Genomic DNA, 25,423 nt, shown 5'->3' on the forward strand with positions numbered 1-25,423 from the left:
CAAACATTCAAAATCAGCAGGGGATCAAATACTTATTTCCTTCACTGTATATGCTTGATCAACAGTACTGGAGAAGTGAGAATCAAACTGCCATTAATTTAATTACAACCAGAGAACTAAATGGTATCTTTGTGTGATGTCACACATTTGTTATTAATTGCTCTCAATTAATAAGAATGTGCCTTAGTTGCTTTTGCTTGTTTAGAAGATAATGATGATGAGGCAGAAGAAATGTACACACAACAAAATCAAAGTGAGCACTGTCTCAAAAACAAATTCAATACATTTATTTTTTTTAGAGAAATATAAGATGCAATGTAAACATAAACAACACATAAAAAAATGACAAATCCTATCTTACAGTTTCCAAGCTTTGAATCCTAATTGAGTTTCAAACTCTATGAACAAAATATTGCCACCAACATTAGATTATCCCATATATCCCTGTTTAGAGAGTTTAGAATTTTTGTTCAATTATATATTTTGTTCATTTTTTTTCTGCTCAACATAATAAAAACTATAAGATCATAAGCACCCTTTGGTCCAAGAAACCATCAAACTGGGGGATAAGCAAAAAAAAAAGCGACTGGGGAAAAAAAAGTGCAACATTAATGCACTGCCATCCATTATAAATAGAGGAAAACCTAACAACATGTAGGAAAAGTATCCAATTAAAATTTGTTTACATACATGTGTAAAGGTGAAGAATTTAGAAACACATTTGTGTACTGGTGTGAACGTAGAATAAGAAGTGTGGCTTGGGAAGATTAAATGGGTTTAATTAAGACAAAAAAAAACAAATAGACGCACACTTCTGCCCCTTCTTTGTAGTAATAAAGCAGTCCCCTATCCGCACACTAACCTTACAAGCAGCATTTTCAGGCCACAGTTTTTGTCACTTCACCAGATTAATAAAATGATTCAATATCAAGTGGACAACAGGCCAATGAATCCCTGTAACTCAAAGATGTTTTCCATGCATAATTCCACAGAAAAAAATGATTATTCATCCCAGAACTAAAGGATTTCTAGAGTGTGTGTGTGTGTGTGTGTGTGTGTGGGAGGGGGGGGGGGGGGGCAGGGAAATTTGACTTTATGGATGCTTCTTTTTCTACAAAAAGAAAAACCACCTACCGTTGATAACACAGATTTCCCAAATTATGACAAATATAGGTAGGTTCATATGTAAAAACGTCTATTGCAATGGAAAAAGGCAGGCAACGTTTTGTACAATAGACTTTTGTGGCTAAAAGTGGCATCTGTAATGCTGCATATGAAGTATGAAATGAAAAAAAAAAGACCAATTGGTCCTCTATGCTGGAAAAATGTACGTTATCCTCAAACATCCAGTATGAAGGTTGCTTGCACTTTACACGTTTTTGAAAACTACTATATTACAGAAATCCAAAGTCCCAAATAATTTTGTAGTGCATTTCATCATTTAGCTGGATAAAACTCAAATAACTTGTAAATCACATCTCATGTTTACCTGCAGCTGCTGTTAGAGAAGTGTATAATAAAAAGGTAATACAAAACAACAAACACAAAACAGAGTAAAATACATTAAACTGTAGATGAACACAACATTTATTAACTGTTTTGTCCTATCAACATTTATTAATAAATGTTAAAGTTAATCAGTGGCTTGGTGAAAATCTCTTGCTGCAGATCTACAGGATCCTGAAGAAACTGGGGGGATGGGGGAGGGCTCTGGGTATGTACTGATAGCTCACAATATCAGCTACCTGCTACTGATTTTGTTTTTTGCAGTTTTTAACTAGCTATGGATATTCTTTGAAGAATGTTCTGAAGGCATTTAGTGTTTCAGGGCACATTGCTATCGTGCATAATGACACACATGTGCAGTAAGTCATGGCAACTAATTTTAAATAAATTGGTGCAACCCATCGGATGAAAGACTACTTCTGATTGCATACTATAGGTTAATGCATCTTGCACACATATATTTGCCTTAAGGCCTAAATCCTTTAGCCATTGTGATAGTTTGCAGAAGCTCTGACCTTCACTAAGTGCTAAGGGCACCAAGCACTGGCCCTACTTTCTCTATATATAAGGATTTATGCTAAATGACAGAATGTGTAGAAGCAGTTGTACTACAATGACATATTCCATCTAGAAAAAGTACAGACTTTTAATCTTGCACTTTGACAACTTTTCCCTTTCCTGAACTTCAATCAAACAACATATCCCTTTCTTTTCACTCAGACAGATCTAAAAAAAAACAACTTAACATAACAGCCCAAAGACACCCAACACCCACTTAACACACTTACACTTACAAAACCTTTGCTGACCACCAGTGCAACTTTCTTCATCTTTCATGAACACTCAAAACCTTTTCTGTCTAACTGTACATTTACCACTAAAGAAAAAAACACGTGGGTTAGTAAATTGATTATAAAATAGTCTCTAGGAGCTATGACACATTACTTTACTAAAAATTTCTTGTCATAGACAAATGTAGAACTTATTTCCATGAATTAAGATGCTTGTATTATACTTCACCTTCAAACTTTAAGATCTCAACCTATGAGCCACTAAAGATGACCACACGTGATTACTTTGAAATGTAAGACCACAATCCAGCAAGAGGACTGAAATTTAAGTTGGCTGTGTACGTTTAAATAAAACTTGTAATGTGGGGAGATGATTATTCAATAATGAATCATGAATATACATTGCAGGATTTTGCTTTACATTCTTTTGGCACATGTATATAATGACAGATAATTATTAGAAAGGGCAAGAGCAGATGGGCTACTTTTAGTAACTCAATGATGTTAGTGGTTAATCAGTACATAGTAACAATTAATCACACATAATTCTCCAAATGTGTGTGATTAACCTCTACTAAATGCTACTTGTATAGCTTACAACATAATGAGCCATTTGTTCCATTAGCATAGCGATCAGTCTTATGCAATTTAAGTAGCATGGACAAGCTATTAAATATTGTGCTATTGCCCATAGAGCTATTTTATCTTACTATGCACAATTAACTTAGGCATAAGTCCTATTATTCATGTAATTTTCTTTCATTGTACCAGCTCAGTGAGAGAAAAACATGAATAGCATAAAACATCTGGACCATCGAAGTATCAGTAAACCAGAAGTTACACTACTGCAATATACGTATATTTCACTGGCTGGTAATAACTTGCCTCTGTAATAAATCATAACAGATACCTTTATTACCTACCAAAAGATTGTGGGTTTGATTTTCTAAAGGCAAAAGGCTGTTCTTTTTCCAAATAAACAGTCTATTTGCCTTTAGTAAATCAATCCCTCTGAGTAAGCATTGGAAGCATTATAGGAGTGAACCGAAGCCTAACACTTTCGGCAGCACAGAAATTACTGCCAAAGTGACTTCTACATCCTACTAGTTGAACAACTTCATTTTTTTGTATACACAATTCGTTAAAACAGGACAGACAAAACATAAGCAAAAATTTACTTTAAAAAAATCATAATTGCATCAGTTTTAGTTTAGGTTTATGGATAATTTATCAATATTTCCTAACAGAATTTGCTTTCCTGGTTAAAACATTACCCACTTAGATCAATTAGTTGCAATTGTATGCAGAGACCAAGGGCAAGCAAAATGTAATCTTTTTCGGTGGCTTAAGAGTAGATGAATGCAAAAGGATTTCATGGTTGCTTTGGGTTACTGCACATCAATGCACGGTTATTATAATATTTCTTTATTTTCCTGACACCTTGCTTCTGACCTTACATACATTCATTATCTTCTCTATCTAGTTACACATTTTAAGGATAAATTTCAGCCCCCACCCCCCAAAAAATATATATGCTCTTTTCCTGGTAAAGGCTTTTAACTTATTGTTAATGCTGACTGATGCCCATAGACAATAAACACAGCCATTTTCTACCCAAGGAAACATTAAGCCTAACAATTTGTCAGGATCTTCTCTTGTCAAATAATTATTTTTGCATTCTCTAAGACAAATTTCTTTTTCACAAAATGGCTGCCTCAATTTTATGATGACAGTAATAATTTAACCCCTTTAGTAACAGGCCTACAAATAGGACCAAAAATACCTAAATCATTATCACTGCTGCTTGGATCCTACAGGAAGCTCAACTCAGGACAGTGGTGGCTGAAGTTGTTCAAGATAGATTTGTTAATGCCAGTGTGAAGCTAATAATACAAATTCATATCAATTGCACTCTTAAATTAAAACCTGCTAAAAATGATTTGGCACATATGATATTAAAATAGATTATAACTTGGGACCAGCCCAGTGCTAGAAGGTCTTAAAACACAGAACACGTTAGTAGAAGACCATGAATTACATGTTTTTCTCTGGTCATAAAAACTAAGGGTGGAAATGCATCACCTTAGAATACTTATCTAAGAAAGAAAAGGTGGTTATTTGTTGAAAAACAAAAACAAAAAAACAATGCTGCAAGGAGGTGCTGCTGAAGAACTTGTTACAGAAAAAAGTTACTTTACAAAAGTAATGGTTATTAATATAACAACCATAATAACAAAGAAAATAAAACTTCCCATGTTTTTAAAAAGGGGATTTAAAGTGTTGATTTGACAAGCAAATACACAAAATTCTGCTAACCAATATACATAAAGAGATAACAGCTGCCTGCTATTTGTTCACTGTGGCAAAAACACTGTGGTGCTCAATATACAATTGCCAGCTAAATTAAATTTTTTTCCAGGGACAGATAAGCTGACTGAGGTTTCTATACTCATTAAGTGTGATAGCCTCCCATAAAAGCTAGGTGTTTTAATACCCACCATACAAAGGGAAATCTGGCAACTACAGACAAATTAGAAAGACTTGGAAATATCATACACAATGTGTGTAATGAGTGGCAACACTTATACCTTTAAATCTGCCAATCACTCCCTCTAGCTTGCAACTTAATTTTGTATACAATTAAGAGAACAATATGAGAGGGAGGTCAACAATCACCAAAGGTTTTTATTCTTACCACTTTAGAGATATAGCTATAAAATGGAGGACAATACTTTGCTTTGTCTTGACCATACACTTTTCATAGAATGATCAGTGACTGTCAAACATCTCTGTGCAGTGTTCTAGTGTGATGGCAAACTAAAAACTATAATAGTTTTTATAAAAGTTCAGACATATTCAAGTTTGCATCTATATACGAGTCAAAATGTATACCTGATGTACAATCATTTCCTCATTCCCCATTGTTATTGGTTTTACTGCAGGATTAGAAAATAATTTTTCTGCATTCTAAGCCCTGGTTCTCTATAAATAGTAACTTAGACAGCCCAGGATACAAAGAAGCTAAACATTTAAAGGATAAATTCACCTTTAGTAACATATCACATGTTACACCCATATTCAACTAATGCTGTAAATGCTACTTGTGACAGTGAGTGGCAGGGAGAGGATCCCTCATCCAAACAGAAGCATCATTCATACACAAGAGTTCTGTGAATAAACGGACTATCGCAAAAAGCTTGCAGTTCTCAGTGAACTGCAAGGGTGCTAGTGAATGCCCTTGTAGTTCGCTGATGCTACCCGCTCTTCAGTAACTGTCTGTCTGTAGGTATGGACAGACTGCTGTACTGAAATCTTTAAAATATGAGCATGTCCCTGGAAACTAATGACAGCTGGCAAGTATACTTGGTAAAAAACAAAAAAACAAAACAAAAAACACAGCATAGTTGTCACTGAAGTCTAAAGAGCATTGAAAAAAAACACTCACTAAAATGCAAGTGCTAGCAGCAATACTCCAGTTGATAAAAATAAAGTTCTTGTTTCTTTTCTTGAGATTTAGCCAAAAAAGTTAACTTGTTCATTCTCATAAAAGTGATTTCCCTGAACTGAGGTGACAACTGAAACTGCATAGTTTCCACTGATCATCACCTCAAGTAGTTTCACAAGCTGCTTCTGCTCAGTGAGGTTTGTAGTGCAGCTTATATTCAGTTATCAGACAATACAGTACCTACTGTGCAGGGAGATTGCTGTGGGTTGTGATCTCCTTTATGTAAGGAGCTAAATACAACACAGTCTCTCCATGACTTTCAGCACCTGAACCTACCTAGTTAAACACACTGGTCTGGCTCATAGTTACCTGAGTGCATGGTTTCAATGTTACTATCACACTGTGCACACCACTCCAAGAGGTTAGTAAATTAAGTAGTGATGGTGCTTACTTCTGCATGCTTTCCATGAAAAATAACACATTAGGCACATTCACTGCCTAATTAATAACCTCTTAAACAAACAACGTCCTGGATGAGAAGCCTGTTCTCCTATTTTAAATACTTAAATATTGCACTTATCCTTATGAATTTTCTTGTTTTCAAGGAGAATATAAATTCATGACAAGGATTACAAAACAATAGTATATATATATATCTATATATAACAGGACATACAGTGTTATTATAGGCTACCCAAGACTTAAATTGGGGTTATAACTATGCTCATTCTGATACATACATAGCTACTGTACGCCCTGTGAATTCCCTTGTGTTTCATAGTTAAAGCCATAACCTAGTTTATTTAATTTTAATAAAGCATTAGATATATAAACATATACTTTACTAGAAAAAATAATATGCAGCTCTAAAATAAAACATTATTTAATATGTTATAAATGCCATCGTCATTCTAAGGCTACAAGCTGTATTGATAATTAATGTGGAATAAGAGAGGTTACTATTCAGTCAGTGGTCTCCCTTTAGTAACATATCACATTACACCCGCATTCAGCTAATGCTGAATAATACAGGCCACAAATTGCGTAGAAAAGAAAAAAATGTGAATTTAGGCAAGTCATGGCTGATCTCTGGACTGCTTGTTGTTATGACCTTGTAAAGTACACTAGGTAAAGTTCAGAAGTGAAAAAAGGAATGTTGTCTATAAATCTCTGGATAATGGCTAAATGGCTCATTTTAATATGGGCCTGGGGAGTCAGATCAGCAGTCAAATATAATATTTAGCTAATTACAAGAACTGCAGGATTTTCAAGGCCACAATGCCGTGCAGTTGGTGGCATAGATACACTGTTTGTGCAGACTGGGCAGCTGCACAAGGGCCCTTTGGAACTTACGGGCTAATTTTTACTAGATGTGAGTCAACTGTTTGTACTTGTGCAGTAGTTGATAGTGGCCCGAAAGTACAGCAAAGTGGCCCTCAGTTTATCCAACAATGGAAACATGCACATACACTAACATGTTTGCCAAAGCAATCTCTTTGTACCATGACTTCTCTTACTTTAACCTAGTGATAGGATTTTAAATAAAAACCTGCCATGAAAGAATTATTGAGAATGCCAGAGCTGACCTCCATTTGTGGAATGCCAATTGCTTAGCTTTGTGTTAATCCTCTGGTTTCAGTCTTTTCAATCCTGTACCCTTTCCCAGTTTCTGAGGCAATGTCCTGGAAAAAGGATCTGGAGTTCAGATTTCAGCTTGATGTCAATCGCAGTATACTTGTTCTAGGCCAGTGCCTCAGATATATTTAAGGGCCCATTCACAACCTTTGTCTGCATTTACAAATGCATTTTTGTGTGTTTAGGTGAGTTGTGTTAAGGTGCACCTGTGTTCAGACAACAATAAACTATTTCCATATTCTTAGCAAGATCTCACTCAACTCTCTATTTTCTTTTTAGAAACACCTGCTGTGTGTTTACATTAGAGGGATGGCTGGCTGCCAAGATATGCTCTCATCGAATAAAGCTGTGATTTCCTCTGTAGTGACTTTTAAAAAGGAATTTCTCCATAGTACCTACAGCTAGAGGGGTGCAAGAGGGCTTCTTTAAAGCTCCTTTGCCATTTGTTAATTTGTAAACAGTTTAATGAGCATAGTATAGGCACAGGTTCACTTTAAGGCCCCATTCACACTAGGACATTTTGAATCGCGGGCAGAATTGCTGTGTTTACAAAATGCTCTGCTAAAATGACAAATTGCGGAACCATATGTTCAGGTTCCATTCATTTTAATGACACCTGAAAATGCGGTGCAGTTCTGCTGCAAGATAAATCGTGCTGCAGCTGCAGCAAACCACACTGCCGGACGCATGTCGCCCAAAAGAGGTTCAGAAACAATTTTTGGGTGACATATGTTGAGGTGTGGCACGATTACAATGCAATTTATCGAGCGACAATCTCAGCAGAACTGCGTGTTAAAAACAATGGCACCTGAACATGCGGTTCTGAGATTTGTCAATTTTAGCAGCGAATCTGCCTGCGATTCAAAATGCTCTATTGTGAATGGGGCCTAACGTTGAGCATTCATTTTGAATAGGCTTTTAATGCCCCTCAACAAATGAAAAAAAGCACATGCACTATTGTACCACAATGCACAGAGTATTCAGTGTTTCAGTGCAATAAAGTGCAAGTGTGTTGTCTCACTGTATGTTGTTTCATTGTATGCTTGTGTTGGGGTACCATTCAAAATGAAAGGCAACATGTTGACATAGTGCAAAAGTGTGAATTTTCCATAAAGCCTCCAACAACTAGCAACTAACATTTTTTGCAGAAGGCCAGCAACAGCATCTGCATGTATTTCTCTGTGATATTCTTTAATGACTATGTGTTACTTTATGTGAATATTTTTATTCTTGGTTTTATTTACCCCCTAAAGATATGTGGTGGTTATTAAAAAGTAGCCTAACACAATAAAAGTTAAATTTTAAAAAATGTGAAAGATATAGTATTAACATTACAACAAATTATTAAACTTAAGGTCTCGTTCACACAGAGTATGTGACAGTCGCGTTTATCTGCATGGGTATGTACAGGTGTTCTTGTGCATCCCCATGCAGGCTGTCTCATTGCTGTCAATTGGGACACTGCTGCTGCTCCTAATATGACATCTGTGTGGGTGCATAATCCTTAATGCACCCAGAGAACATTCAGGGTCGTGCACCCACACCAAAGTCACATTGGGAACAGTGGCTGTGTCCATGTAGCTGCTGCGTCACAACTGACAGCAAAGGGACAACCTGCATGGAGATGCATGGTGTACCTGTGCATCTCTGTGCGGGTAAAAACATCCATCACATTGAGCATGCCAACTAGGCCTTAAAGTGTGAGTTTACCTTTGAAGCTGTGATCTGCACTGGGCTGGTTTATTCTTGACCGACAGTTACAATACAGTTAGGGTGACTGCTGCAGCCATTTTATTTTTATACAGAAGGGCCAGAAGTCCATAGTAAAGAATCTTAAATTAAATTCAAGAAAATACAGAACACAAATCAAACACAGAAAGTGATCTAAAAATGAATTTACCTATTAAGTTACTGAAGTCATCTTTATCAGGCATTTTATAACACTCAATAACAATTTAGAAGTTGTCATTATGAAGTCGCAGTATACAGCAAAAGCAGAAATCTCACATTTTTCCAATTTTTTTTGCCTTTCTCTTGGTTTAGACACTGAATGCAAGTTTAGTTACATTGTGACAGTATGTTCTTCCATGTTCTCCAACTTAAGAAATCAATCTCAAAGGCTACACTTTTATGGTCTGTTGACTGGATCAGATATAATCTGCCTATGAAGCTTTGGTCAAGCAGGTAATGATGTGCCAATGAGGTATAGCTAGTGATACAGAAACCTGTGAAATGCAATTTCATTCAGGACAGAAATCACTATTAAATTTAACCACATAAGGTTACATGCATTTTATTGGTTCTTAATCTATGAATCTCATAATAACCTGTAGCTAATGGCTTGAGATTTTTGTTTTATTTTTTGTTTTCAATCCAAACTCTTTTATTAAAATTAATTGGCAAGACAAAAAACAAAATAATGTATGGCTTGAACTTTAAGGGTGTTTGAAGTTATATTTCAGTGAGGCTAGCCTTTAGGCTAAACTTTGATATGCTACTGCCCCCAAAGGAACTTTGCCTGATACTAATAACGTTGCCAGAACATCCAACTGGCACGCACATTTATTAATATGTGCACCCATAGCCAATAATTTACTTGTGGACACATACTGGTGTTCTACCTTATTTATTCACTTCATATATTTTTTTGGAAGCCCTAGTAGTGAAGTCTCAAAGATAAGCTCCAGGTCTGCTCCACCCAGTTTGGAGTATAAGTCTGCTGCAGCTGCAAGAGTGTTAATTATTCTGCTGCACTCTTTATGATGTAAAAGGAATACAAACTATAACTTTATTCTTCTAATGGCAGCAGAAGGTTGGTGGAACTGAAGACCCATATGAATAGCTTTTGCTATGTGCATGCCAAAGCGAAGCCAGTGCATGATTTAACCACATATATTTAACCAAAAGAAATGTCAATTTGGGAGGAGGGGACTAGCTATAGTCCAAGACTATATAATGGATTAATTTCACTGAAGGTGCCAGAGAACATAGATTATCTAATTATAATACACTCAATGTAACACCTATCCAAATTTTTAAATAACTTTGCAAAAATATAAAACTCCTAACATAGATGGAAACCACTAATCAAAGCAAAGCTAAGAATTCATTTTCTAGTTATATAAAAACTACGGTTCATATCTCATCTTTAATATATGCTGTAAAATATTTCCCTTTATCACATTTCAGAGGAGAAAGGTGGTGTGATTGTATTGTATATTCTTGTGCCCCAGATCTGCCAGTGTACATTACTGTGTCTTTTGCATCTCTCTCTCTCCACCTGCACATTATCTACTTTCTTACATATATAAAAGTTTAATAATATGCAAACAGACAGCATTTATCTATAAACTAAAATAGGGGCATAGAGGTGTTTAGAGGAATTAAATTTAAACTCTGGACAAAAACTGGCATAATTATGTTATAACATTTCCAAAAGCCACTTCGATAACAGTTAGACACATTACTAACAAGTTGCACAAGGCAAAGAATAATACAGCATTTCAGAACAAAAAACAGTGATTTCAAATGTTCAGCCCACAGCAACAATATGAAGTTTGCAATCTAAAAAGTTAACAAATGGCTTACTGCGCTATTTTTAAATTACAAGCACACTTTACATCTCTAATGGCAATGAAGGCAAGAACTACACTTATTGCTAGAATTCTAAGCTACATATATCTCCAGAGTTGACTGAAATTAAGAGATATTTGCCAGATCTTATAGCTTTTTTATTTTCTTTAATATTGGCCAAAAAAAGTCACCAGAAACTTTAAATAACTATAAATAACCTTCCTGTAAGATATGAAATTTCTTAACTTATGAACTGTATAGACTGCGCTTTTTTTTAATGCACTTCATTTTAAACTGCTTTTACTTAAACCGTTAAAGTGCATCAGTTTCAAATAATGAACCACTTCGTTATCATTATTGATAAAACATAATCATAGCTATAATATTAACAACTAAAATGACTATAAGTACTGCATTCAAGCAGATAATCTATGTATTATTCTATGTAATACTGTCCAGCAGAACTAAATATCTTCTAAAAAAAAAAAATATTCAGAATTCAAAAAAACAAAACAAGAAACAAAATACAAGATAAGCTTTACTTCTTCTTGAACCAGTAACTAGGCAGTTTTCTTAGAAAAGAATGTAACCTCAATCCCCTCAAATCCATCTGTTAAATTCATCACACGTTTACATTATTTCTACAGCACTGAAACCATACAGGACAATGTTTTGGGTTTAGTGGAAGTGGACACATATTTAAATGAATGAACACCTAACTAGTGAAAATCTGGCACTAACAGATGCCATGTACCATCTTTAACCTCAATGGGCACTGCCTAGTGATAACATCACATTCTGCTCAATGCCATGCCCCCCGCAACCCTCAATGCAATACTCTTTGTCCCTGTAAACAACAGTGAGGTTGACATTGCAGTAGAGGTGACAGGAAGGTGTGTGAGAGAGCAAAAAATAATGATTTGTATGTTCAATGCTCTGGTATCAAGTACACCTTGGGTATGCATGAAAATAAACAAAAAGTATGTGCAGGCACCTAGGCTCTGTGTACCTATATTAGGCTAGGTAAATTTTATAGATTACCAACTTTATTTCTTAGGTAGAAAGTCCATAAACTTACCTCGTGTTCTGGGAATTCCTGGTTCAACTTGAAATCTAATAATTTGTCAATAAAGTTTTATACGTGGCTAAAAATCGATCTATCTTTGTCAAAAGATAGTGTTTTAAAAAGATATATGTTGTTTGGCAGAACTATAGGAATAACTGTTTAATCTTTCACAGACTCAAGTTGCTTATCTTCTTTTTGCTATTAGTAAAAATAAAACAATTAAGCTGAACCCAGAGAGGCCAATGTGCACATACATATGATAAAGTACTATCTCAAAATGCTGAATGTACTGTATATTCTTTTTCAAGTGCACACTTTAAATAAACACAATAGAAACTATAGTTGTCTACGGCAACTGTATAGTGTTAGAGAGGTATAAAGAATAATCTGTCTGGCTGGAAAAACCAAAAGGTTTGTCCTTCTCCACCAATTGCAGTAAATAATTCAATTACCAAACAGAAGCTGTTTACTAGGAGTGTTCTATTGCTGTGGGATGACTTACATAATTACAGGGGTACACTCATATTTAAAAGCTACCCTACATCTCTTACCCCACAAACCTTCCACACATCTCCCAACAATATTTTTTGCATTGTTCCGATTTTACCACATTTTCATGTGTTCCTGATAATCAAAAAGACTTAAAAATAACTAAGAAATCAACATATACAAATTACAATGTCTGCAAAGCAACTTAATTAATGTCAACCATGAGGATAATGTCAACCATGAGGATACTTGGGCTTTTTCAATACAAATGTTTTATCATTGTGTTGTAGTGCATACTGTATTAACATGGCACAAACAGATAAAAAGGACCACTAAACCTATGAGATATGGTATTCTATGTAAAGGAACTTCTAATAACATTTATGAACATGCATGTAAAAGTAATAATCTGAATAGACATTATGGGGTTTATTTACCAAACCTGGAGAGTACAAAGTTAGGCTCACTTCTGCAGAGAAACCAATCAGCTTCCAGGTTTCATTGCCAAAGCTTAACTGAACAAGCTGAGGTTAGAAGCTGATTGGTTTCTATGCAGACGTGAGCCTGACTTTGTACTCTCCAGGTTTAGTAAATAAACCCCTATGTGACAGTGCTGGCAGTTTCTTTCTACTGAGTTAACCAAAGGGAAACTGGATTTTGAACTTATTGTTCCTCATTTTTCCAACTTAATGTTAAACTTAATCTTGTGTTAAGTTTCTGAAACTTTTATGCAGTCATCCATAACGTTAAAGCAATTTTATACACAAACCACATTTTATGCTTACTGACATTTTAAACAGCAGACTGCAAATGGTATTAGGAATAATACCCCCACAGCCACCAGATAAAAATCTGATCTTAATTTAAATGTAAGCTCCTAGACTATTTGATATTTTAGGCCTTGTAACATGGCAATGCTAAGATCTGCCATGTATCACTCTCCTATTAACACCCCTTTTTGGCAAGGGGCAGTTAAGAGAGGCTGCTTGCCATTTGAATCAACAGAGTTAACTACACAGAGCTTGTTGCGTTTATGTAGTTTTTTCATATTTCACAATTTTTGTAAATATACACAGTACATGGATTTTGTTATTACATATGTGACTCTTTAGATTTAGTGGTCCTTTAAATTGTACCTGTCACCAATGCAGGAAGACATTTTAAAAGCTGACAATATTCAGCCATTCAATTCATCCTAAACTAGTAATATCACCATGGTGTGGGACATGTGACTGTAGTACTAACATTTTAACATATAAAAAGGATTTCTGTCAAAATATTGGTCCAGCCTAAAAAATGACTGCCTCTGTAAAATATGGACAACAGGTACATTAGTATACTCATGTTGAAAAGAGAAGGTGCGTTGTTTCACATTTAACAGTGGGAACAACAAAATGGAAAACTAAGCACCCAAACACGGGTCAACTGTATTTCAAGTGAACTTACACTTTAGGCCACTGAGAAAAATATATACTTATCCAATAAAAAAAAAAAAAAAGAGGGAGTTGACAACATGGCATATGCAGTCAAGACCAAATACAAACATTTCATTTTTAGATCTTGTAATCATTGTTTAAATTACAAAATTATTTTCAGACACTACCTAGTGTCATCATGTTCTTGCTTGGCAATAAGCACTTTATCTAAAGGACTCCCAAACAAGGTATTATGCAGACTGCGCCTATAGAGGGAGTTAACCACAAATCTTGGATAGCTTTGTGGCATTTTTAAAGGTTCCAAACAGCATTGGGAAGGCACACAAACAGAGATTCTGTTTCAAATGCTTTGAAATCAGATGTAATACCCTGTGTTTTTTTTTAACAAGGAATGCCCCAAAGGCTCTTTTCTGCATGTTTCATATAAAAATACAGTTTCTCCATCTTAATTACCAACACAGAGACCATATAGCTGGCTTTCCACATATACAAACGCCCAGTCTTTTAAATTATGAAAATATTCCAAGAAAGTCTTTAGTGTTAAATTAATTTTTCCGTACAAAGGACCATCAGTTCTTTTTCTCTAAATAGTTTGAAGGCACCCATCCTTTAAATGGTTTTACACTATCAAGGATATGGCAGTACCACCAGCCATTTGGGTTCTTCTCCAAAACTTCCATGGAAACACCTTCTTGAAAGCCAACAGTTTCATCATCTCCTTCATAATCAGCAATGGAGATATACATATCTTTAAGGTTATTGTGGATAAACTGAGATTTCTCAATGGGCTTTGGTCGAACTGTTGACACTGGGATTCCATTTCTTTGTGGAGATCTGACTGATTGTTCTGGCTGTGATGAATCAGCTTCAGATTTATCAGCCTGCTTTAATCTTGACTCGCTGGCTTGACTACGAACAGTGTTAAAGGAGGAGTTTCTCCGAACAGACCTCAAATGATCAGTAGCTGAAAGTGATTCATTCCTACGCAAATGGCAAGAAATATTGTTTTCCTTAGGGGGTGGGGAAACAAACACTGACTGAGGTCTTACAGCAACTTGTTTCACTCCATTTCTTAACTTTACAACATTGTTTCCTGGCACTGTAGATTTAGAAAATCCACCTGGTGGTCTGGAAGGAACTGGAGGTGTTGCTCTCTTGGTCTGGTTAATAGTATTTAATGCTTGAACTCGTTTTTCTATCTTTTCTAGACTGTTGGATTTATTTTCATTTTTTCTGCATTTTGTAGATTCGGGCTCAGACACAGAGCTGTCATGTTCTTCTAGGAAATGAGATGGTGCCCAACCTTCTGATTCCTTGAATCTGACAAACCACCAACCACTATCTTGTTTCTCCAGGACTTCAACTTTTGCCCCTGCAGGGAAGCTAATTTCGGAGTCCATAACTTTCTGATATGTGCTTGTTGCTGTATAGAATTTTTTGTCATTGTTCTCTTCAGGTTTGTCTTTATTACCTGAGCATAAGAAAGAGGAGGTGGAAGTAGGAGTAATGTCTACTGAGCTTCTCCTTGGTGGGCTTTCAATGCTGTCCGATGCACTTTTGGGTGGACTTTCAGATTCTTCACTTTTTGAACCTTTAAGCCCACTCTTCAGTTGTCCTGTTGGTCTCAGTTGCCTTCGCAATGTACTAATGTCCATTTTTTCCTGGCTTTGGGAATCGTTCTTATTTAGGAAGGGTTTTGGTCTAACAGATGGTTTGGCTTTGGTTGATGGTAAAATTGCAGATTTTTGCTCAGGTTCTTTATTGGTTGCAACCTTTGGCACCGAACGTACACCAGCATCTGAAACAGACCTGGGTTTTTTCTCTTCATTTGTGGAGAAGGATACATTTTTTCCCATTTCTTGTTGGGTATTTCTTTCTATTTTATATTTTAGAAGTGGTGGTCTTGAAGTGGTTGCAGTAGGTGAACTTTTGTGAATCAATATGGAGCTTCTCTGTGAATCAGAATCTCCACTTGATTCCTTATTTGATGTAGAGTCATCCACATAAGGCTGGAATCCATCATTTTCATAAATTGTTTCTTCCTCAGTCACATCTTCACTGGATTCCCCAACTTTAAACTTTGGTCTCTGAAGTGAAGAAACAGGAGAAGGCTTTGAAGGCTGGAACATGCTTTCAACAATTTCATCCTCTAAATGTGTATGAGAAATGGAATCATTTCCATCAGACTCTATATCAAAATTGAAAGCTGGAATATCATATTCTGGTTCCTCATATTTTTGTTTTGAAGGAGAGTCCCTAGACTCACTGGTGCAGCCAGTACTTGTGGCTGAAGCTTCGTCTGGATTTTTTGGTTTTGTTGGTGGAGCAGGTGGGGGAACTTTTGGTCTTGTCAAAGTGCTAGTCCTCCGGTTTAGATTTGGTTTCTTTCTTTTGTCTATATAAGAGGATGGTGCCCATCCTTCTTTTTCACCAATCTGGACATACCACCATCCACCAGAATTCTTTTCAATAACCTAAAAAAAGCAAGAAAATATCAGTCACTTACATTTCTTTATGATAGTTTCCCAAATTGTGTCCTCTGACCGAATCATTCAAAGGCAAGCCTAAATTGCAATTAATGTTTTAAGTATTTTATAGGTTTCCTCCATGAAAACATTTCATATTCCTGATATTCATCTGTTTGTACCATGTACTTCTCTTAAAAAGTATCCTGTTCTTTGTATTGCTTCCTTTGCGTAACATACATAGTGTTCTCGTCAGTCCTGCTGCTCCCCTATTTCAAACTGATTATGTGATTACTTATATTTCTAATTTTTTATATATCTATACAAATGTTTTGCCTTTCATTTCTATTTTAGCCACTTGCCAACTGCCCACAGTACTTTTTACTGTGGGTGGGCGGCATGTAGAGTCCCGTATGCTACTTTGCCAGTACAGACACCAGGGCGCAGTGTGCCCCCCCCCCCCCCCTTCCAAGCTTTGCTTGTGATACTAGTGAGCTGTGATTGGTTCACATGGTATCACAGGGTACCTTGGCCAATCACAGCATCCTGTACCATGTGATTAGTTGTAGCCAATCAAATATCACTAATATTTGCACGATCATGAATTTAACCCATTCATGACAATTCAAAGAATTGCTGGTCCAATGAACTTCATTGTACCAGCAAAGTGTAAAAAAAAAAAATAAAAAATTTAATTTGCTGTCACCAGTCAGTGTCCCTGATCACCGCCACACCAGTCATATCATGATGCTGTACTGCACTAGTGACTGTATGTTTTTGTTTTTTTTAAAAATGTGGAAAAACCCCCCAAATTTTATTTAACTACTTGCTAACCACCCGCCCACAATGTACTGCAGGCGAGTGGCGGCTCTGGAAAATCTATTTCTGGGTGTTAGCGCCCCTCCCAGCCAGGGTCAGTTAGCTTTAGACTGCCTGCACACTATTGCACTCATGCTATAGGTCGCTGATAACCACTGTTACTAGTATAGTGTTTGTATGGATCAATATATTGATCACAAACAGAAATATACTAGTATCTTCCTTAGTAAAGTGTCCCTAAAAATGCAGTATACAGTGATACATTGCACACAAAACCGCAGCGTTAGCAGAATCAGGCCTGATCTCTCCTAGCACTAGCAGGTGAGTTTTATATTTGTAGGAAATCAAGCAGTCCCTGACAGCCAGGAGATCTTTTTCCCATGAGTCGCACTAAGTCCCTTTAAATTTAGTGGCCAAAATGTCCAAAGAAAGGTACTCTAGTGAAGATTTATTTAATTGAGAGGGTTAATTGTATAGTTAGCCTTGGAGGTTGCCTTAGGATATGAGGATAATTGAGAGATTGTTCCACTGGGAAAGCCTTAACCTGAGACTCTCTATTTTAACTATGAAGTAAAGTTCCCTGTTCAAGTTAGAATATAAAACACATGAATTTTATGACATCTTTGCAGGTATAGAGGTGTGAGATAATTTTACTGTATTTATTTTTTGTGATGTGGTATAAATTTTTCATATTTAGTAGCGTACACAATAGCCAATTGTCTTGTTTAAAGATGGCCGACAGGAAGTGGGTTATAAAAGGGCCGATCCGTTGGTCTGATGTGCACATCCTTTGATAAAGTCAGAATGACAAAATGTGTGAGAAAGTGATGATGTACAACAACCGGAAGTTCAGCAGCGGCCATCTTTGAGAAGGTCTCGGACCATGTGTTGTATGCTGGCTGTCTTTCATACATTGTAAGCGTCTTTTTAGCAAATAAAGAGCTCTGATTTTATTCTACTACACTATGGTCAATTTTTGTTTGGTCCCACATGGATAACTGCTGATTGGAGGACCAGCGGGAAAGGGAGCCATAGGAGTCGGAGTGGCGGTTTATGGGATTGTTATACTCTATACCAGGGCTCAGTCAGTTGCTGCACTCAACCCTTACCCTGCCCCACCCCTAAACATGCCCTTGTAAATGATCTCATGAAATGACACTATTAAATGTTTTATGCAGAATTATTAAGTTACAAAAATAAATATTAACAATAACTTTAACAATATTAACATAAAGCAATCTAAACATAAAAGGAAAATTAATGCTTTACATTAATAGGGAAACAAAATATTAAGTGTAACGTGCTCAAACCTTTTATAAACCTAGATAATTTTTAACCCCCCCTTCACACCACCCCACCCGATGTCCTTTATTCCCCCTTCCCACCTGCCTCCCCCCCGCCACAGCCATGTCCGCTACCCCCCATCACACCCCCCTGACCCCCACAGCCATGTTCTCTACCCCCCTTTACACACCCCTCCCCCCACAGCCATGTCCCCTACCCCACACCCATGTCCTATACCCCCATCATCCCCCTCCCCACCTACACACACACAGCCAATGACCTTTTTATTGTTCTTACTGTGGTAAGCCATGTAAAGATACATTATGATTGATTGCTATGGGTTACTACATTGTGCACATCATTACTGTCTTGTTTAGCAAATATTTTTAATGCTATATTTAACCACTTCTGAGCCGCGCTATAGCAGAAATACTGCTACGGGGTAGCACGGCTGCGCAAAATCACGTATATATACACGTGATTTTGCAGCTCCGGGTAGGGGGCACGCGTGCACCCTACCCAAGCCGCCAATCGTGGCCTCTGCTGTCAACCACCGGGTCTCGGCCAGTGATTTCTCGCCAGCACCCGGTGATCGCTAAGTATCTCCGATGGGGGAGAGACCTATGTATAAACAACACAGATCTCTCCTCTGTCAGCTCCTGCACACTGCTTTGCATGGCTCTGCGTAGCAGAATAGTGTGCTTACAGTGAAACACAGCACACAGCCTCATAGTAAAACAGCACACAGTTAACCCTTTGATCGACCCTCATGTTAACCCCTTTTTATTAGCACTGATCACTGTATTGGTTTCAGAATGCCCGCCGCAGTCCTGCTATAAGTCGCTGATCGCCGCCATTACTAGTAAAAAAAAAATAATTCCAGTATATATACCGTCATTTGTAAATGCTATAACTTTCACGTAAACCAAATAATTTACACGTATTGGGATTTTGTTTTAGCAAAGACATGTAGCAGAATACATTTTGGCCTAAATTTATGACAAAATGTGATTTTTTTACTGCAGGCATCATTCTAAAATCAATCCTAGAGGCTAATTAGCTGCTGGATTAATTTTACAAGCAGCGAGAGGGGACGTACCCTCCCCCCTACCTTCCATGGCTTTTTTGACCTGTCTCGTCCCACAGGGGAACCCGAGAATGCAGCCGGCAGTTCTGCCTGCTGACCATAGAGCTGATCAGAGATGGAACAGCTCCAATCATCTCTATGGTCTATGAAACCGTAAGCTGCTAGTATTTCATCACTTCAGTTTTGTCAGATATAAACAGTACCATTCTTAAATTGGGAAAGCATCTGATCAGATGTTTTAAGTAGATTGGTATGACCAGATGTTTTAAGGGCAGAGAAGAGATCTAGAATCTAATAGACCCCAGATTTCTCAGAAAAGAGTCCCTGTCACTGACTATTGCTATCACAAGGGATATTTACATTCCCTGTGATAACAATAAAAATAATTAAAAAAACAAACAAACCAAAGGGACAGTGTAAAAGTAAATAAAGAAAAATAAAAAAAACCCATGCCTGTGCGCAAAGGCAAACGCAAGAATCGATCCCGTGTCGGTATTTAACAGCAATTGCACCATGCGTGTGAGGTATCACCGTAAACGTCAGATCAAGAGTAGTAATTCTAGCACTAGACCTCCTGTGGAAATTTAAAGTGGCAAACTGTAAAGGCTTTTAAAATGTTACCCAAGGATATTAAAAGTTTATGTAGTTTGTCGCCATTGCACGGGTGTGTGCAATTTTAACCCATGTCATATTTTGTATCTATTTACTTGGTGTAACATCATCTTCCAAACAATTCGGCAATATATTGTGTTTTTTACCATGTGACATTAAAAATCGCAGCACCCACCATTTTATTCTCTAGGGCCTCTACTTTAAAAATATATATATAATGTTTGGGGGTTCAAAGTAATTTCATAAAATCAAAAAATAATTTTTTTTAATGTAAATGAAAAGTGTCACAAAAGACTTGGTTTTCAAGTGGTTAGAAGAGTGGGAGATGTGTGGTAGAAGCTTCTAATGTTGAGCATCAAAAGTCAAGACAGTTCAAACATCCCCAAAATGACCCCTTTTTTGGAAAGTAGACACCCCAAGATATTTTCTGAGAGGCATGTTTAGTGCATGGAAGATTTCATTTTTGGAAAATGACAATTTATTTTTACAAAAAGTTTACATTTTAATAAGAGAATTCTCACACATGTCACAGGAATATATGGAATTACACTCCATAACACATTCTACTTCTTCTCCCGAGTATGGGGATACCCCATATGAGAGACTTTTTGGAAGTCTAGCTCTTACAGGACCCCAAAACCCAACAAGCACCTTCAGGCTTTTAAAGGGTGTTATTTACTCAGTACACTTCCTGACTACGGATCACAGTTTCAGAGGCCCAGAAGTTCCAGGGTAGTACAACCCCCCTCCCTAAATGACTGCTTTTTGGAAAGCAAAAACTCCAAGGTATTTCCTAAGAGGCTTGGTGAGTATTTTGCAGATCTAATTTGTTGCAACAAGTCTTCGGAAAATGAAGAAAGAAAACCAATATTTTTTTTTTCTTTATTTTTCTAAACCTTGTAACAAAAAATATCTGCAAAATACTCACCATGCCTCTTATCAAATTCCTTGGGGTGTCTATTTTCCAAAAAGGGGTCACGGGGGGAGGAGTGTTTGGACTATCCTGGTATTTCAGGGCCTCCAAAACTGTGATAGGTAGTGAGCAAGTGACATGAGGAGATATGCCCTTTGAAAGCCGGAAGGTGGTCATTGCTTTATATGTGTGTGCAAAATATCATATACTTGACAGCAAAGTTGTTTTTTTTTTTTTAAAAAAAAGAAAACTTTTTTAACCACTTGCCAACCGCGCTATAGCTGAATGATGGCTACAGTTATCAAGTTCTGGGAGGGCGTCATATAACGTCCTCCCAAGTGCCCAGTGCTGTCCGTGACGCTGTGTCCTACGTGATGAGGTAAAAGGCCAATCACAGCGGCCTTTTACCATGTGATCAGCTGTGTCCAATGACACAGCAGATCACCAAGTAAACACAGTTACCGGTCATGGGCTGCACTTTCCTCAAGCTGTGACAAGTACTGCCGATAACCGGCAACTGTCACAGAGCAGACCGGCACTGATCATCAGTGCCCAGCAGTGCCACACACTAGTGCCCAGCAATGCCTCCCACCAGTGCCTCCCACAAGTGCTACCCATCAGTGCCACCCATCAGTACTGCCCAGCAATGCCGCCCATCATTGTTGCATATCATTGCCTCATCAATGCCCACCAGTGCCACCTCATCAGTGCAGCCTAGCAGTGCCCATCAGTGCAGCTTATCAATGCCCATCAGTGCTGTATATCAGTGCAGCCACATCAATGCACATCAATGAAGGAGAACAATTACTTGTTTGCAAAATTTGATAATAGAAACAAAGAAAATCTTTTTTTTTCCAAATATTTACCTTTTTTTTGTTTATAGCACAAAAAAATAAAACACCCAGTGGTGATTAAATGCTACCAAAGGAAAGCTCTATTTGTGTGAACAAAATGAAAAACATTTCATATGGGTACAGTGTTGCATGACCGCGCAATTGTCATTCAAAGTCCAACAGCGATGAAAGCTGAAAATTGGCCTGGGCAGGAAGGGGGTATAAGTGTCCAGTAGGCAAGTGGTTAATGGATATTTTTATCATAGAAAATATAAAATATTGTTTGTTTTTTCAAAATTTTCTGTCTTTTTTCATTAATATCACAAAATATAAAAAACCCAGTGGTGATCAAATACCCCCAAAAGAAAGCTCTATTTCTGTGAAAAAAGGATAGAATTTTTTTTTGGGTACAGCGTTGCATGACCTAATAAATAGCAAAAAATGCCCTGGACAGGAAGGGGGTAAAACCTGGTGGTTAAACTGAATGGGTTGTGTTAAAAGGTAAGGCTTCACATACACTTTTTTATTGAAGGCCATAATATTATGGCAGCATGAAAGGAATTTCAAACAAACTCTATGTTAAATCAGGAAACCAGTCATTTTAATTTGCACCCTTCAGAACTGTATGTAAACTAATTTGCCACTATGTTTAAAGGTCCTACCTAGGGGTCCATGATGACATACTGGTGGCACTGAATGACCGGTACATTTTGAGCAATATTACATATAAAAGATCTCTATACAACCAATATCAACAGAAAAACATATACCAATGAACCTTGGATATCCATTGTAAATTCTATGTAACATAACATTGGCAATAGCCTATAAAATGATTTGCGATAAGGTAAAAAATTAGCTTAATTTCTTAACTTGTATGAGAAAAGTGGATGTACACTGGGAATATGCATTAGCTAGTGATAGACTACAAATGCACATTCCTTCTGAAATCACTGGTGATTTATTTTGAAAGGCATCAGATATTTCATCTTTTTAAAGAAATCATGACCCAACCAGTCATGCTTGAGTAAGGACTTGAGGGTCACATGCCTATGTGATGCTTATGTTGTACAATTTAACCTTATTTACAAAGAATAGAGCGATATGCTTACATCTGCCTTTTGACCTCCACGGAAACTTATCCCATCAGATATACATGACTGAAACTCTGCAATGGTGTAATATTCCACTTCTACTGACGGTGGTTCAGGTGGTTTTGGCAACTGAAATCCCTGTTGAATACAGAGTACCAAGAATTACCCTTCTTGTCAGGTTCAGGCATGCACAAAATTAAATTGTCAGTGTGCAGTTATTTGAGAATTACATAAAGCACATCTATTCCTAAGAACAAAACTTTAATATATTGCAGTCCTTACATGTGACTGATGATGTTTTCTTTTTGCAGGCTTTACCCCTTTATTTTCACCAGGTGATCCTGCCAGTAAAACTTTTCTATCCTAAGGTGAAAATGCTCACTTACTGTATTATTAAGGGACTTCTGCCTTGGAATTAGTTCGGGTTATTTAAGATTTGTGTAAACACAAACAGAATTCCGTACATTTTTCATAATGGTTGGTGACATTTTGCACTGGAAAGCATGGATACATTAGGAGCCTGATCACTTAAATTCAATGTCTGAAAGATATCTTACTAGTAAGACAGGGTAAGTGAATATTTTAATATTCAGATGTTTACATCATGTTAGTCATGTAAACTTGACCTAGCAAATGTAATAATATAAAAGGCACAAGTTGTTTTATTGCTATAATGGACAACTCTATATGTTTCTTACTGGTATACTCATACCATCTTAATTTCACCAAATTGTTACCAGACTTACTAAGCAACGAACAACCTTTTGTGTTTTCATAAGCTATTTCCCTTATTACAGACAACAGTCCATTACAGCCATAGCACTTACTTTAAACTCTGTAATGAGTCTTTGGATTATTTAAATTTCTCATTTAAAATGTCAATCCCATTTAACATGTAACTCAGGAAAATCATCTAATCTGGACTAAAAAAAACAGAAGGATAACCAACCAAGCTAGATTCTCTCCGAGGTGGTGGCTTCATTCTCAGGTTTGGAGAACCTGTAAAAGACAAACACAATAAAATGCATTTTGATAATTTGGTGTTGAAATAATATGCAATATTATGGTAACAGTAATCATGCAGAGAAGTCATCAGATTGATCAAACATAGCCTAGAGGCAGACATGATGTGTATAGTGCACAGTTAACTACTTATGCCAGCATAAATATGCTTGGAAACTGATCCCACAGGGCATTAGAAATGGTTCTATGATAACAGCCTCAGACAGCACATGCAGTCACTCTATGCCCAGTTGTACTGAACATTCGGCTATCTGGAACAATGTAAGCACATGTACAGCTAGTCTGTGAAAGATTTGATAGTTATTTGAATACCTTTTCTGTAAATAGATACCAATTGGACTTAGAGGGGTAGATTCACTAAAGGCAAATAGACCATGCACTTTGCAAGTGCACTTGCTCTAGAACTTAGTAAAAGATGTAAAGATTCACTTTACAAAAAATACCCATTCACATGCAAGAAAAATTAAAAAATTAAAAAAACAGCACATGATTGGATGCTGGAAGTCAACAGTATCCTTTAGTAAATCAACTCCAAAGTGTATTTCCAACTTTGCCGTCAAATTGGGGTGACACTGATAGGGTAAAATAAGTATTTAACACGTCACCATTTTTCTAGGTAAATATATTTTTAAAGGTGCTATTGACAGGACATCTTCACCACGTTGGTAACAAGCCATGCAATCCATACATACAAAGAAATCAAAACAAATAAGTTCAGAAATTAACTTATGTGCAATAAAATGGAATGACACAGGGAAAATGTTTTGAACACGCTAACTGAAAATGTAATACTTCGTACAAAATCCTTTGTTGGTAATGATAGCTTCAAGACGCCTCCTGTATGGAGAAACTAGTCAAATGCATTGCTCAGGTGTAATTTTGGCAAATTCTTGCATGCAAACAGTCTTGAAGGTTCCATGGGCCTCTTCTATGAACTCTGATCTTTAGTTCTTTCCATAGATTTTCTATTGGATTCAAGTCAGATGATTGTGTCTAAAAAAACTTATATAAACACCTCAACCCAAATCAAAATATTTATACCTAATAAACATAGATAAACTGTATGTCTAGGAAAAAATGTGGTGCCGATAGATATTAATGACTTACAAGTTTCTTTTATTAGTTAAAAACCAAAAAACACACTAAACATATAAATGAACCCATTAAAAAATATATCAAGAGTCAGGTCTAAGGACTAATGGAATATCTCCAAACCGTATCTATACATATAGTTATAATTACCATAGGTGCAAATCAAAACAATTTCAGTTACCAAACAAAGCTGACAGCTCTCAGGGATTTGGGGACAGCTATAAGCAATAGAAAAAGATAAATAAAGTGGCAACAAGTTA

The 25,423-nt window shown here is 36.7% G+C and overlaps 1 protein-coding gene across 5 annotated transcripts in view; it reads right to left on the reverse strand.

Moving 5' to 3' along the window:
- Window positions 1-265: 265 nt before the first annotated feature.
- SH3PXD2A (SH3 and PX domains 2A) overlaps window positions 266-25,423 on the reverse strand; it is a 433,998-nt gene continuing 408,840 nt past the window's right edge. For all 5 annotated transcript variants that reach the window (XM_089690260.1, XM_089690261.1, XM_089690259.1 and 2 more), the window contains 3 exons: window positions 23,998-24,047; window positions 23,067-23,186; window positions 266-16,415 (listed from right to left, as the gene is read on the reverse strand). In XM_089690260.1, coding sequence (XP_089546386.1) covers window positions 14,511-16,415; window positions 23,067-23,186; window positions 23,998-24,047 — 2,075 coding nt within the window. In that variant the 3' untranslated portion in view covers window positions 266-14,510. The remainder of the gene's footprint in view (window positions 16,416-23,066; window positions 23,187-23,997; window positions 24,048-25,423) is intronic.

The sequence above is a fragment of the Staurois parvus genome, unplaced genomic scaffold (assembly GCF_062004578.1).
Source record: "Staurois parvus isolate SC_StPar_1 unplaced genomic scaffold, SC_StPar_1.0 ptg000525l, whole genome shotgun sequence".
Lineage (NCBI taxonomy): Eukaryota > Metazoa > Chordata > Amphibia > Anura > Ranidae > Staurois > Staurois parvus.